Source organism: Thermobia domestica, chromosome 18 (genome assembly GCF_964235325.1).
Source record: "Thermobia domestica chromosome 18, izTheDome1.hap1.1, whole genome shotgun sequence".
Lineage (NCBI taxonomy): Eukaryota > Metazoa > Arthropoda > Insecta > Zygentoma > Lepismatidae > Thermobia > Thermobia domestica.
In genome coordinates this window covers 94,084,758-94,102,235 of record NC_137471.1, presented here as the reverse complement: position 1 = coordinate 94,102,235, position 17,478 = coordinate 94,084,758, and the positions used below count along the sequence as shown (strand labels likewise).

At 31.3% G+C, this 17,478-nt stretch overlaps 1 protein-coding gene across 6 annotated transcripts in view; it reads right to left on the bottom strand.

The window, feature by feature from the left end:
• Mp (collagen XV/XVIII-type protein multiplexin) overlaps positions 1–17,478 on the bottom strand; it is a 1,211,252-nt gene that overhangs the window by 5,430 nt on the left and 1,188,344 nt on the right. For 4 of the 6 annotated variants that reach the window (XM_081746990.1, XM_081746993.1, XM_081746994.1 and 1 more), the window contains 6 exons: positions 13,822–13,914; positions 11,485–11,604; positions 10,284–10,298; positions 9,670–9,864; positions 6,394–6,509; positions 2,163–2,793 (listed from right to left, as the gene is read on the bottom strand). In XM_081746990.1, coding sequence (XP_081603116.1) covers positions 2,466–2,793; positions 6,394–6,509; positions 9,670–9,864; positions 10,284–10,298; positions 11,485–11,604; positions 13,822–13,914 — 867 coding nt within the window. In that variant the 3' untranslated portion in view covers positions 2,163–2,465. Of the gene's footprint in view, positions 1–2,162; positions 2,794–6,393; positions 6,510–9,669; positions 9,865–10,283; positions 10,299–11,484; positions 11,605–13,821; positions 13,915–17,478 lie in introns of those variants that run through there. The other 2 variants (XR_014129286.1, XM_081746991.1) reach the window with 2 other exon arrangements.

The following is a 17,478-nucleotide window of genomic DNA, read 5'->3' as shown; positions in this document are numbered from 1 at the left end:
AATATTCTCAAAACTTCTTTAAATTTCTTCAAAAGATTGAAACGTAAGTTATAAAGGCATTGTACTGTATTTATTCTTCTAACATTTGAAATCAATTCCCTTAATAGAAAACATAAATTAAAGGATCATGGTTAGAATTCAGAAAATGGTAACCGCAATATATTTTCTACCCTGATTTACGTATCAGTAACGAAACAATTAACAGTATTACTCAATGAAGTGATAAGATGCATATTTATTAATGAAATACTAATCTTGAGCTACACTTAAGCACCCATATTATTAATTTATTCATATACATTACGATGAAAACTCATCTTCATCAATAGAAAAAAAAAATGAAATCTTTGAGTTTTACGTCCCACGGTTATGCCGATTAGGCTAAAGGAGACGGTGATAATGAGAGATGAGTGAAATGGTGGAATGAAGAAAGTGGGAGGAAACGGGAGATCCCCGAGAAAACCCACGAGCGCGGTGTTTGTCCACCACAAAGTTCACTTGGCGGGGGCTGGGATCGAACCCGGGACCCCAAGCACCAGAGGTGAACGCTCTACCACTGAGCCACCGCGCCCCCCTCTTCATCAATAGAGCCTGATAATTAAGGAACATAGATTATTCCTCAATAAGGATAAGATACATTGATACATGAAGTCACATAAGGATAAATTTTCACTCTTTCAAAAAAAAAAAAAAAAAAAAAAAAAAATAGTTAACAGCAAACCATAACTGAAATTTATACCTCAATAAATCACTTTAAGAGTTGGTGAAATTCCATCTCACGTAATCCTTTTCTCCTTCTTACATCTTAGGTTAACTAATTCGTAGATTAGGAACTCACTATATTTATTTTGCACCCTTACGAACAAATTAATAATACGGGTACTTAAGCTCAGTTTGAAGTTAATATTTCATTAATTGAAAGTTATTTAAACTTACATGGATTAACAGAAAGTCTAGAAGTAAATAATTGGCGAAATATATTACACTAGAAACGAGGCCTGTCTACTCTGTATGCATGATAAAAATCACTTCTTGCAATACTAACGTGATATATTTTCAATTACACAGAAACAATATTTCTTTATGAACATTTTCTTCGAGGTAAACTTCAAAGGAATGAAGCAAAAAACATGCAAGTAATTGATTTGCTTCGTATATACTAAAAGTAATTACTTATAATTAAAATTATTTTAAAGCAATCGACAAGCTACTCAACTTTAAAAATAGTTTTTATATTTGAAAAATCATAGATGAATTTAGATGAAGGGAACTCATAGAATAATATTTTATTTGTAACTTGCAAAACTGTTGGTGGGTAAGTAAGTATTAGCAACACGGCGTCGTAGCAAAATTAGGCCGATTTTATGGAAATATTTTAATTTATACTCTTCATTAATCATCCACTTAGCTCCCTTTATTAAGATTACGTTCTAGTAATAAATACTCTAATTGTGAGTTATATTGCATAAATCCACTTGCAAGAAATACCGGTACAACTATATAAACAGAAACGTATTTCGTTTGCCCATGATGAGTTGGGCATGTGTCTTACTTTAAAAGCCGGTTTGTTATCGCCGACCCGTAGTTGTAACCTGGATAGTAATTGCTCCGTTCAAGTTACACTACGTTGCAACTAAATCCTTCCGAGGAAGCTAATGGCAAACGCTCATTAGAAAGAGCAAGAAACAAGCTTATTTATATGATAACCTCTCAAAGATACTGCAGGCAAAAATGGTACTTTTGAAATTGGATGAGAATAAAAAGTGCAGAACGATACAGTGCAAAGCAAGTATGAATGTAGAGAACATTCTAGGACATCGTCGTAACAGTAAACTCTTTATTCTAGAAGTTAAATTTCTGCAGCGTTCCCTTTTGTTAGAGTACCATTGAATATAGTAAATGAACTAAGTGCCTATAATGAATGCTGTTCTTTAATTTTATGCTAAGTTCTCAAAACGAAACACGAATAATGATGCCAGTGTTGCTCAATTTATTTTACATAAGAATCGGCAGTTTTGAGCAGACTAGGAAAACATCACAGCTCGTCACATAAGATTTTAAGAAAACAGTGAATATAATTATAATATGTGCTAAGCAATTAAAAAATAAATTCATAAACAGGCCTCTGGTGAATATGACTAAATATTCCTGTGACAGGAAAATTAAAAAATAAATAATACCTTTATTTTTCTTTAACTATTACAGGCCGTGAAACACAATTATTGCTCCTTGTACTTCTCCTCACACACACTCAAACACACAGACACACAAAACTGGAATTGGCGGACATTTATAACATGTACAAATATGCACAGTATTTAATATTCTGGAACAAAGGATAGTGTTCCTTCTTTAATGTCTCCTATACAATCACTGAGTTGAGAAAGTTTGTGATTCTTTGTTCCAAAGTACAACAATGAGTATTGTTCCTATTCCTTTTTGTTATTTAACAGTTTTTTTTTCTTTTATTCTCTTGTTATATTTCTTAATAACTGATTATACTCTTCTTCCACCATGATGTAATCATCATCATCATTTTCATCGTAAGTGAACAAGCTATCACTTGCACGGACGTCTCTTTTCCTCCTGTATGACGTTTGACTAGTAGCTTCGATACAAAGCACAATGAAGCGGTTGTTGCAGGAGAACTTCTCCTGATCAAGGAGTTTATTTTTTAACAACGACGAAGCGAGTCCCACTTTATTTGTGCTTGCTGAGTGCCAGGCATCACAATACGTATCCATGGCTCGTTCTCCGTGAGAATGAGATCCATGCCAAACGATTTTTTGTGGCCTGCAATAAAAGAAAGTAGTTTCTGTTTTAATAAAAGGTAATAAGGCATTTAATAAAAGGTAAGACTATGAAGTCACTCTAAGGAATAAATATACCTATACGTACTTATTTGGAAGTTTGTGGGAAACATCTTTGGGTAGTCCAAAAAGACAATGTGAAGATTATATAAAAATGTATCATACAAGTATGTATGATACTAAGATGTATCATTAGTTCCGCTCTCATTTATTTATTTATTTATTTGTTTGTTTATTTTTTACACTTTTCAAATATATTTTGTAAAACACAAAGATAATATTAATATTTCTCAGCGTAATTACTTACTACTTAGAATATGATACTTAGTAAAGTGTTTTCTGCTTTCGATATGTTTCCCATTGTGATGTCCTACCGGGCATCGAGGGCTAGGCAACAAGGAAGACCATATGAAAATCATTTACTAGCTTGATGAATAGAATGTCATATTTCCTAGAAAATTACGCAGAGAAATTATAATATCTAGACTCACCTTCCTATAGTCGACATATTTATTTCATAATAGGAATTTTCAATGAAGATTTCCATCTTCTTTAGGAATTTTCTTCAAAATATCAACTGTTTTTCTTTTTCTTGCTTGTTCATTTTTCGAGAAATTGTTTTCTGAACCCTTTCAGTTTCTATATGCATTCCAATCGTATATCGTGTTATTTTTCATTCTTACAACAAAATACTTCAGTTGAGAACACCTGATATCCTAGATAGACACCATATGGTGCTGTCAATAAGGTAACTTGACTTGTTATTTTGACCTCTTTTAATTCCCTCAAATGTATTTTTGAACGATAAAAATATCAGCTTTGAAAAGGTTTATACTTCTTACTTAATTCAACTCAGTAATTACGAATAAAGTACTAAATTCATTGATGTTTTATTTGTTTCAAAGTACAAGAAATTTGAAGACAAGTGTATATTGCTTTTCGAACAGTCAAATGTTGGGAAAGTGCAATATTTGATAGAGATCAACCCATTTTCATTAAGAAGGACACATTTAAGTAGACGTGAGTCACACTGATAAGGATCTGATAAATATGTGGACGCCATGAGATGTGATTAGGAGTAGCAATTGATGTTTTGATGTTTTGAGTGCCGTAGAAGATGATGAAAACCTTCATCGAAAATTCCAGAAATTAAACACATTGTTGTAGAAACAAAAAAAGTTAGTCAAGATATTATTTGTAATTATGTGTCAGTCTAGTTCCTTAAGAAATTACAAATTTACTCTTTGATTTTTCATTGGAAAAAGGGGAAAAAGTGAGAACGAAACTGCTGACACTTTCAAAAATATGGATAATAATCGTGATAGGCCAGCATGGAGAGGAAACTATTATGAACTATGTTTATACGGTAATAAACCTTCAAATTTCTTAGGTCAGTGTTTTTCGACCTTTCAATGTTCGCAACAAGCAAAAAATGAAAAGAAAAAAAAATGCGAACCAAGGAATCAAATATTATATTATATTTTATATATATATATATATATATATATATATATATATATATATATATATATATATATATATATACATTATATATATGTGTTTCAGATAAAACGTCCAGTGCTTATAAATCCGAAACGGCTGAGAATAAAAAGATGAAACAAAAACTGAGATAGGAAAATGTCATAGGGCGCATCACATGGTGTTGTTGTGGTGACCCCCAGGGCCCTCCTTTAAGGGGACCCAGGGGCCAACTTCAAATTTTCAAATAGGAACACGTATTGAATCATACCTCATTCAATAGTACTTGAAAAAACGAAACAAGTTTTGTAGGAAACAATTTTCGATTTGGGCCACCGTTTTTAAATGGCCGCAAAAAGTGAGTCCTATATCAGATAAAACGTCCAGTGCTTATAAATCCGAAATGGCTGAGAATAAAAAGATGAAACAAAAATTGAGATAGAAAAATGTCATAGGGCGCATCACATGGTGTTGTCGTGGTGACCCCCAGGGCCCTCCTTCAAGGGGGCCCAGGGGCCAACTTCAAATTTTCAAATAGGAACACGTATTGAATCATACCTCATTCAATAGTACATGAAAAACGAAACAACTTTTGTAGGAAACAATTTTCGATTTGGGGCACCGTTTTCAAAATGGCCGCAAAAAGTGCTACTTTGCTATTTTTCAGTATTAATATGTATTAACTTAAATTACCTTATACATGAAACAAAATCCTAATATAATAGGGAAACTTCTCGGTCTGTACGTCACACAATTACTAACAATAAACACTCACGTTAATACATGTCAATACCTGCTTGCCTGACGCAAATAGATGTCGTTAGTGTGCAGGTAATTTGTCCATTTAAAACTACTGTAACAATTTAATTGCAACTTAAGAACAAGGGCCGTAATCATATTTAGGACTGAGCATTAATATTTGAGTATTTTTACAGAAAAATACTGTGATGATTAAATTACAACTTAAACTGTATTGTTTCAGTTTAATTATTAAAAATGAATAATGATAATACTGAATATGGACGTGCTTTGCTGTTTATTGTAGGACAAGGAACGCAATCATATTTAGAGTTGAGCATTAATATTTGTATAACCGCATGTTGGTCGGTGGGCGGGCAATCTTTATATATCTTTTAATTAAGCCCGATTTTAACATATAATGTACGGCGGGCCTTAAGCTCGGATGGAACAACTAGTATGTTTTAAAAAATATTGTTCGTAGGTAATCAACATCAAATTTGTTCAGGCAGGCTGGTAAAATGCAGCAATCTAGCGATTGAAAAACTCTGTTTTAATATCGTAGTGTTAATTAAGAAAACAAAATATTTCGAATGAAATTTTCAGAATTACAATTGAGCAAAACATGTAGAAAATAAAACTTGTTTGTAGATGGAAGTATTATACTAACACTTAATGTAACGTATATGCTAACATTATACTGTATTGTTACCGTATGTAACAGTAAAGACATAGTATTTTCACATAATTCGAAATAGTATACCATTTTTCAGGAGTAGAATGTTTATTTCTTACTGTTTATGATAGCAAAACATCAGCTGCAGCACCGCGCACTTAACGTCCACGACATCACGACACAGTTGTGTTATTTTTTGTTTAATAATAATATAAATTATAATAGTGTAAGACAATAATTTTCTATAAGGTAGTGATTCTGTATTACTGAGCATTGCTGCTTCTACTGGAGGCGTTGACTAGCACAGTTTGTCTCAAAACTGATTTTAGTTAAATCAGTAAATCCTTCATAATTGTTAAATTCTAGAATTTCACGAGACACCGGTTGGGAACCACCAGTTTAAGGTATTGTAATAGTCATAATGCATATTTTCTGTGTGAGACGATTGGGCTGCACACTAACATTAGTCAAAACAAATAAGGAAACTCGTTGTTAAACAAGATTCTGATTTTTAAGATACGTATAATGTAAATAACATAACAAAACTTCGGAAACGGATTTCCTCATATGAAAATTAACTTATCGTAAACTGTTCTTCAGATTTCATTCCGTAATAATAAAATACAAAAGAGATATATTGTTATAAGAAATTATACGTATGCATCAAACATACTAGACGTGTGCACTTACCATGAAAAGTCCGATAAAACGTTCTTTCCACTAAAGCTATATATTCTGGGTTGTTGAGAAAAGAAACCTCCATTACCGCTAAACATTTCTTTCCAAGAATTAAATAATACATCACCCTAGAAGAAAGATAAAAATAACATGATTATTATTTATTAATTTTCAACAATGTTTTAATTATTGATTTAAACAACAATATTTTTCTTGCTTATTTGCGGAGTTATGACAACAAATAATACTCGAAAGTTTACTCAATAATTTACGAATGTTGGACTGTTTTATTTAACTCAGATGTTTTTGACAATACTTCATTTTATTTTCCATTCTAACAGTTGCTACAAACACACATTATTACAAAATTTGTGAACTTTGAGATCCACTTTGGAGCAAACAACACATGGAGAAATGACACAGAAATTAATTAATAACGATGGTTTCTTTTCTGAAGTATTTCTCGACAGTTTGTTTTACTTTATACTACTGATTCATACTACTAACTGAGAGCCTATCCTTCGTTTCGTGTATATGTAATTTATAATGTAAGTACATATGTTTTAGATTTATTTATTTTAAATCATCATTAACTGTACTCGTTTAAGTTTTGACATCTAATCTTAGCCAATCTTTATCTATGTATAAATTCATTAAGGTAACTTAGAAATTTTGAAGTACTTCTCACATTTAGTTTCTATAAATTATCATCTTAGCATATTTTATGTCCAAACACTTCATACATTATATATGTAGGACCATTGGACAGAAGTATCTCCATCACAAAAAGTAATTTACATTGTAAACAACGCATATTACGTATTTTCATACATATTTTTATATACCAGAAAGAGCAGAAACTTTCAATTTTTTTCCCCTGATATGCACGCGCTATTTTATTACTACCTATGGTTTGCTGTGATAATGAGCAAACTGGTGACCGTGCACAAAAATAGCTATGCACAGTTACAATCAAACGCAACACCAATGTTGACTTGCGTCTACGTACAAAAGCACAATTCAGTGGTTTAATAAATTTATTTAATTAAAAATGTGAACATTAAGAAATCTTAAGGTCATCCTCTTATGTCAGAAAGGTTGTGAAGTAACGGGTGGAGGAGATGTAAAAGCAATTTTCGGCTCAGTTTAAGAAATAACAGTTTTTGTTGTCTTGGTATATAATGTAATCTTTATGGCGATCATTTTTTTACTGTTTCTTTAATATTTTTAATCAAATTCCGGATATCTGTTACAATGATCTTGTAATACAATTCAGTTCAGTTCGGCAATAAGTTCAGTACAATTCAGAGTGCCATCTACCTGTGAAATATATTTAAAATCGTTAGTAGTAGATAAAAATAATTTTGCTTTTTGGTCCTTATGGAAGAACGGGATCCTATTACAACAGGATCGAACCTACTACTTAAATTTGCATCTAAGGTATTGAATATCCAGTAGATTTGTTGTGCATACTAAAATCAACCTCTAGGTATGAGGCTAGAGAATAATCTTTAACTTTCTTCAAACTTTGTAAGCTTTTCCCTTTTGTTTCTGATCTCAGAGAAATCATCTGTTAATGGAAGTATAGATTTCTAGCAAGACTGTTCAATAAATGAAGTACTATTTTGGAGTCTTTACCTGATCCGGAGAGCGTTTCAAACTTTTGAAATTAAATCTGGCGGTTGTGACAGAGGTGGCCACAAACGGGAATTTTTAACATGGGAAAACAGACGAAGTATTGACTACTGCCAACTCTGACAAGCTGATTGCAATTGTAAAATCTCGTGCAAGAATTCATTTAAGTACAGTGTATTGCACACAGAAATTAATAAGTTAATAAAGATTAATTTTGGGTCCCTGGATATTTGCCAATCCAGTCACACTATAGCTAACCAGTTTATCAAATATAGTTTTGCAATCTGTTGTTTTCATTAGCTTAGGTAGAAATTTCTACATTTATGCGTATTACGAAGCTAATAAATAAATAAATAATAATTGTAATACTGGGTATTGCTTATAGAAAAATAATTAATACTCATAGTGATCTGTCACATTTTAAAATTATAAATAAGTCAGATTACACAGAAAGTAAAGTCAAAATTCTTGTCGTGTTTTGCTATGTTAATTTAGTTCTTAATATTAATTTTTTAACTTAACCTAAATGTTACATTGAAATTGAGAACACTTTATAAAACAAAGAAAGCTAAAAGTACCTGCCATAAAACTAACTCTAGTATTCTAGAAATGTAGAAGTTATATTCTAGAACTTTAACAATATGTAAACTTCTGATAGCTTTAACTGTGATTTATATATTAGGCTCTAATTTTCCCCACTATATAACAGAATACAACAGTTTATTTATTTCATTACGTGCCTAAAGCCTATTATGATGACACATACATATCAACATCAGAACAAATTAATGCTAATACTTTTGTCCTCAGTTGTATTGTTCTTATTTTACTGAAGTATTTCAAGTCTTTAGACTCATTGGGGACATTATATGTTCTTACCATAAGCTAGATTACTTAGAATGGTCTTTGTAAACCGTTGTCATCACTGCAAATTATACTTTCTGCGAATGGTCTTAGAAAACAGTTATTCTCACTGCAAATTATACTTTCTGCACATTAAGGAAGAAAAAAAATTCAAACAATTTACGAGAAGTAGGTTGTCTCTTTGGAAAATGTCCAAATCTGTCTGGTGGTTGAGATTAGGCTAGAGGAAAGAAAGCAACGAACACAAAAAAAATTATCATGTTACTGATTACTGGTAGTTCAATGCAAGAACATTTCCTTAGTGTGAGGGAAATCTTTTTCTTCAGTCCCGGCTATAGTTTCGACAGGCTTTTCTGTTTCTTTAATATTGTTCTATATACATTAGTATATTGCGAAAACGAAACAAATGCTTAAAGTGATACATACTTACAAAATTTATTTCTTAAAGGAATCTACTACAGAACTTGGTTGTATAAAGATCACGTTGATGATGATTACAGAGTATAAACGTAGATAAGCTTCTGAAGACAATGTGTTTAACTTCCATAACTTTCTGAAGACAATGTGTTTAAAAATTATACATATTTATTTATTTTATTTATTTATGACTTCTTTTACGTGGCGAAGTTAAGGCTCTGCAGCCTTCTCCGAGCACTTAACCACGTGCATACATTAGATATATTAAAAAAAAAAAAAACACCAATATATAGAAAATATTAACAATTACAAAAGAAGAGTATTGAACCACATAAAAAAATATACATATACATTCTTTGAACGTATACTTACCTTTATATTTACGACTGGTAAATCTCTATCTTTATAACGAACAATGGAGTCTAAGTTCTGTACTCTGGAGGACAGAAATGCACGGAATGTACCGCGAAGGTTTGCTCTTCTAGCTTGGCGATAACATGCATAATCAGCTCCTCTTACACCATGCATATCACCCGTATATGGCTCGTTCAAGGCTGCCATCCTCAACTGAAATTAAAACACAGATTTTAATATTAATCAATGCGATGAAGTAGGTTTAAAACTCTCTTAAATCAGGTTTCTCCACAGCGTACATGCTAAATTAACATCACATGTTAAACAATTTCTTTAATTTTTTCACATCTCAATCAAGACTTTTCGTATCTTTATCTAAGCGTTTTGTTCTTATTATCACATTTTTCCTTCTTATTGAAGTTTGCATGTTTAATACTGTTTAACCAGCTAAAAATGATTTCTTTTTTATAATCATTATTTGGCTATCTTCATCCCACTAAATATGCCCATTCTTCCCTGAGCGCTTACAACTCGTGTTATAATTGTTACTTCACCGATAATATACACAAAAACTATGAATACCAAACAAGAAATTGGAAACTTGTTAAGCTTTCATATATCAATAAACTTACCATAACTGGGAAGGACTTGAGAGCAAAAAAGATAAGAAGAAGAATATATTAATTATTAACTAAATGAAAGAAAATTCTACTGTATAGCATGAAATATAATTAAATTCCTTCAATAGTAGTATCATCACTCGCTATTTAATTGAAAAAATAGGATTTCCTTAATTCAAATAATTAATAAAAGCATGTGTAATCAAAATGAAGAACAAAATATCTCAAATAGTCATTAACTCTGTCTTGAAAAATTGTATTTCAGCTTAATAAAACTCACAAAGTTCAAAGGCTTTATATGTTCTGGAATATTTAGGCAGAAACGAGTCTTTGTGTTCGACACTACTTGAATACATAACTAAGACTGAATCAATAATCATATGTGGCTGAGGGGCAACTGCCTGCTTCAGCTCACCACTTATAGGTCTCAAACACAACATTTAAAACCAAAGGACTAACTCCATCTATTTTACTTAGACTTTGTTCTAATTTCTGGTAACGCTTTGCTTTCAGATTTCCCTTGCAGTTTTTATCACAGTTGTAATGTTCCAACATTACAAGATTTGTTTAACGTTATCTTTAGTTACTATTTATTATGTAATATCGTCGTACTGTGTTAACTTATTTATTTTGTAATTAATGATCTGTCTTCTTGAGTATAATATCTTTGATTTCCTGTGTAATGTTTTGAGTGAAATTCTGTTCTTTTTATGTCTTTGAAAATTTTACACAGTAAAAGAAGAACACAAGAGAAAAAATGTACTTTAGTTGGTATCTTTTACAAAAAAAAAAAAAAAAAAAAAAAAGTTACCGTAACTAAATGGCTAATTTAATTGCTAAAACTTTTTTTCTTTGTTTTGTTTTTGTTTTTGTTTTTGTCGTAGAACATTACTCTAATAGCTCTACAAAGTTCGTCGGACTTGAAAACTCGTTGCGTCCACCGATTTGCCCCTTTTCTTTCCTAACTGGTGACTGATTACTCTCTTTTTGTTTTTCCAGAATGAAGTACAGCCAAGAGGTTATTTTACACTAGAAATGCTAACAATAGAAGATGAAAATAAATAACAGGAATATGACAGCAGTATATGTATTCGCTTAAGGATAACAGTTTGAGCACTATACTGTAAATGGAGAACTTACAAAAATAATAAGGATGAGTGATTTGTTGTGTCTCTTAACAGTAAACATGACATATTTGACATAATGTACATACCCTTGGACCTTCAATACTGTTGATTAAGTTAGATGCCTCAAAAGGAGGCTTAGCCGGTGCCGGAGCCTCAGTGGTTGTAGTTGGAGGTGCTTGCGTTGTGATGTGAAGCAAGGAACCCAACTGCAAGAAGTAATATTCGTACATATTATTTACAAAAATACATTTTAATAGTATGCAAAAATAAAAATAGTTAGTTAGTCTTAAGTATTACTCACATAATAACACCAATGAAGCGAATTTAGTTTTTTGATCAACAATAAACTATCTTCAAAGGTCTCAAGAACAACAAGAAAAAAATAAACAACAGAAAGGCAAGAAAGAAAGAAAAAAAGAGCGTTTCAATTTGCTTCGATATTTTTGGAAATTATGGAAATTTTCGCATAAACCGAAACAAACAATATTTTGAAAATGAATAAAAGACTGAACTTTTACCTTAACATCCACAGATACTCAGTGTACACATTTTAGACCCCACGTCAAATTTGTAATAAATAATAATACATCTAACCTTAAATGATTGTAATAAAAGAGTTTTATTGTGCAAAAATTATATTAATGTATAAGGTCTGGGTTTTCAGGACTATCAATACATCAAGCAATTAAAAAAGAAAAGAAAAAACTGTAAGGGTTATCGTTTGTCTATAAAACCATATTAACAAAATGAAATCAACATAGTATTTACTGTTCATTATAAATTAAAAGTCATTTTGTCTCACGTGATGTGACATATTCTGATATGCAAGGAGTCGCCATTAGATCAATTCCGGAAACTTATGAATAGAAAAAAACTTAAGAAAAGCGCGACCCGCAAAAGGAGAGCAGTTTGTAGAGAAGGTTATTTAGCCAAAAGTAGATATTGAAAAGTGTGATTATACATTAAAATTATAAAGTAAGTAAAATATGTACTGAAACAAGCTTGGAAATAGAACCTGATTAGGCAAATGATTTTATTATATATATATATATATATATATATATATATATATATATATATATATATATATATATATATATATATATATATATTGATGGAATAATACAAACAGCATGAGGAAGGAACCTTAACTCTGGTACGCTTATTCGATTTCAATTTGGAATTAATTTACTGATAAAAATAACAAAGTTAAAACAATACTACTTAATTTCATTATGTTTGACTTGATATCATAAGTTTGCTAAAGGTAAATAAATCATTGCTACAAACATTTCAAATGTATGTTAAACTGATGAAATGACGAATAGAAAATAGCAAATACTGTTACCTATGTGATGCGTTAAGGGTTATTTTCTTCCTACTATATATATTTCGCGAACCCCAGTGTTTGCTTAATCGTCAAACCCTCCGGATTACTTCTTGAACTGCCTAGCCTGACTACTTCAATGCCGTTCAAGAAGAATTCTGGAGGACTACATGAATAAGCAAAAAGAAAAACAAATTTTAACTATTATTAAAATATATGTAAATCAAAATAATCAACACAAGCAAAATTTGTTTTTTATATAAATTAAATCTTTTAAAAATTATTTTCTTATTAAATAATTATATATATATATATATATATATATATATATATATATATATATATGCTATAGATTTTATAAAATAATTTATAGTTCTTATTTAATATCCCTTATTTAGTCATGGTTTGTATTTCAATATTAACTGAATGCTTAGAACAACCTCGTTAGATCTTCTCTATAACTTGGTGATAGAAATTTTGTAATAATTGAGAAGTTTGTAATATTACATTTGATTTTATTTAATTTTAAGTACATATGACTTGCCTTTCGAAAACCCATGACTGTTTTCAAAAATGAGCATCAATTTACATATCATGATATTTCAATTCAGTGGCACATATGTTCGACGCTCGGTTCTACTGGAACAGATAAGTCAAATTTCGAAGAAGCTACGACAAAAATATCTCAAGCTTCAACACAAGCTCAGCTATCTTGCAAATCTATGTAACAAAACTTGAAATCGATGTGTGCATGCAAGAAACCTTGAAAAGGAAGCTGAGTATTCAAGTGTTTTGAACATCACTATACATTATACTCCATCCATGTGGAGAATATTTGAGTAATAGAAAATAAGCATTTCTTCGAGTTAAAGTTAAGAGAATTAAGGCTTGAGTCAACTGCTCAATATTTTCACAACTGATCATGATTAAACGTTGCAAGTACGTTTGCTGGGCATAAACCGATTGATTTTTCATCAGTAGTGATGCTGTATGTAATCTGTTGCTTCCATAAGCTGGTTATGTTGCCGTGTAACGTACAACTATTGCTTGTTCATATACAAATAAATAATAAAAACAAATAGAGTGGTTTACTTACTGCAATGTATTGCCATCCATGCTTCACCCTTACTAACAGAGCTTCTTCATCGATTATATAAGCTATTGTTCCAACTGGGCTTACAGCTGACATCTGTGAATAAAATCCAATATTAACATTTATGACATTTATGATTAGCTTACGGATCTTCGGCGTGGGAAATCCGGGTTCAATTCCCGGCGGGAGCTCATGTGGTTCGGATTCCACTTTAAGTTGTAGATGTACATCACATATTGCATTGCTGCTGAACGGGACACTAAACCCCAACTCAACCAACCAACCAGTAACATTTATACCCCTTTTAATTAATTTTATTAAATAATAATATTTTTTCTCTATTTCTAGTACAGTTTTCAAAGCATTATACGCTAAAATTACGCTACAACTTTCAGAAAGTATTTTGTCATATCATAGTCAACTAACTTAGATGGGATAATAATAATAATAATAATAATAATAATAATAATAATAATAATAATAATAATAATAATAATAATAATAATAATAAGAAGAAGAAGAAGAAGAAGAAGAAGAAGAAGTCCGCGGTGACTCAGTGGTAGAGCGCTCACCTCTACCGTGTAGGATCTCTCGTTCGACCCTAGCTCCCGCCAAGTGGGCTTTATGGTGGATAAATAACGTGTGTGTGGGTTTTCTCAGGGTTCTCCCATTTCGTTTACTTTCTCATTCCTCCATTATCATCCATTTCATCTTTACTGTCTCTCATGACTCTGGTGCAAATCGTGCAATGTTAAACTTAATAATAATAATAACAGTAAATTCAAAATATTCATTTTTGTCCGTTATCCGTTCACGTTATACTTTACATCAAATCAATAATTTATAACACACCTTTGAGAAAGCTGATGAGTAGATCAGCACAATGATCAAGTCATTTTCGTTAAAGTATACATGACACAGGGTCTAGGGTGTTTTATTTCAGTAACTCCTCTGTTTCTTTTCGTCAGAGAAAGAGTCTGACATTTAGTTTTAAAAAATGCGAGACATTTACTACATATTAGAAAATATTTACCATGTACGGAACGCAGTATAGTATTAAGAGATAAATGAAACATTTTAAAGTTGGAAATATGGATTTTTTTTTATTAATAATACAACAACTGCTAATGCACTGTTTCAAATTATGAAAACTTGGAAGGATTAGCTCATTTCATTAAGCTGTGAAAGAAATTTTGCGCTTTGAACAATATACGAAGGCATTCAGTAAATCGAAAAGTAGTGAAAGCTACAATCATTTATTTAAATGCAACCATACTATGCATATGTGTTATTTCCAGTTAAAATAAATAAATAAAAAAGCAGCAGTGTCAAATGTACCTCACCTGAAGGAGTTGAGTTTGTATAGCGTGACATTTTCTCAATTAATACTGAAACCGGAAGTTGTAGTAAAGATGGAATTCTTAATTCATTACAGAAATCTGCTAAGCGCTTCTCGCTATATATATTATCGTTTTAACTCTACAGCGATCAACGTTAAAACCGAAAGTGGTTGATTTCTATATATTTTTCTAAGAATGAGGTTATGGAATACGGACACAAGATGTTACAGAAGTTTACACATGCTTCTATATGGAATGTTAGTTGTTACGGAATACACTGTGCAAACAAATATTCGGATCGAGATGGCTTTCAATCAGAGTAAGATGTTTGGAATTTAGGAATCTTTTATATATTATCTCTTTTTGGTGTAATCTCTGATTAGGTAAATAGATACCTGGGGATTTAGTTGGATCAGGATATGTTTGGATAGTCTTGTGTGGATATGGAAGTTAGTGGAATAAATTTATGATTGGTAATCAGTGCATTTATGTTTGTAAGAGCATTTAGGCTTAACGAGTTATTAAAGAAATTTATCTGAGTTGGAGCATTGAAAGATAGTTAGCACAGATCAAGTTTAAACACTATCCGCCTTATGCAGAGTCGTTTTGGCGTATGATTAGCATCATACCAAAGGCATGACTACTGCAGGAAACATATGTTAATCGAACTCTTTAGTATGGCACTAATCACGCTTCAGAACGACTCTGCATAAGGCCGTATAAGTTTCTATTTTTAAATTTATTATTTTCTTACAATTTCTGGTTCGGATACAGTTACGAGAGAAGATAATATTTCTCTCAAATTCTTCTTTTTGCCGACGATCTCAAATTGTACTGCAAAGTAAGTTCAATTGATGACTGCGTGAAACTTCAACAAGATCTAGACAGTATTCAAATGTGGTGTGATAAGAATAAATTAGTCCTGAATGTTTCCAAATGTAAATCTGTATCTTTCACGAGGAAAGAAAATCAAATTAACTTTACGTATACAATAAATGGCACTTCCTTGTCTACCCCAAATACTATCAAAGATCTGGGAGTTATATTTGATAGCAAATTAACCTTTACTCAACACATTGACGCGATAACGAGTAGTGCATATAGAAACCTAGGTTTAATTTATAGGATAGGACAGGATTTCTGCAAACAATCAACATTTATAAGGTTATATTTTTCATATGTGAGGTCAAAATTAGAATACTGTTGTACTGTTTGGATACCAAATGTCATTAAATACACTAATGCAATAGAAAATATACAATTTAAATTCTTAAAAATGCTTACATACAAGAAAACCGGTTTCTATCCAAAATATGTTTCCTATGAAGACTTGGTAAGGAGTTTTAATTTTCAAACATTAGAAAAAAGGAGATGTGTTTTTGATTTGTTGTTCTTACATAAATTATTAAATGGTAAAATTGATTGTCCAGAATTAGTTTCAGAAGTATTATTACGTGTCCCAACAGGTAAGACTAGAACAGCAAACGCTGGGACATTCTATTGTAGAAAAGCAAGAACAAAAATATTACATAAGTCTCCTCTGTGGAGAATGTGTGCTTCATATAATGAAATGATTAGACTTCATGTAATAGATGTGTTTAGTGTGTCAGAGAACAAGTTCAAAAGAATTATCATGCAATAACTTATGTATAACTAGATAACGTATATTTGTGTATGTATAATAGTGTATGTTAAATAATTCTGTATACGACACTATAACTGGGCATTAAGCCTGTTGTGTTGTCCTTATGAAATAAATAAATAAATAAATAAATAAATAATACTATTCACAGAACGCTAAATCTATTTAAGATATTTTTTTCTAGCTGTCTATAGATACCGTTTTTGTTCTAAGTAGATCAATATTGAAACCGGAAGTTGTGGTGGATTTCTATCACTACTGATTTAGTACAGAGTTAAAGGTGGACATATTCTTGGAACGCTTAATTAATTGAAGGAAACCGTTTCTCTCTATCTATTGTCGTTTTTTTGTTGTTTTGTTTTTACTCTATAATGATCAACGTAAAAAACGGAAATGCTGGTTTCTATCACTTCCGGTGGATGGATCACATTCATTAACGATGATGATTATCTGGTAATCCTTGAAATTTCTTTGTCTTATGGACAGACGGACACATATTTTTGTTTCCCAGACGGGCAGACACAGTTAGACAGACTGGATAAATATATAAGGAGTTCTGGTAAACCGTTCTCAATTTCACATTTCAGATTTAACCTAGCACCATGTGGCTGCCATGCGTTTACTACTGTTCGGAATAATTGGAGAGGAAGTTACGTAGCTATAACTGAGAAGTGGAAC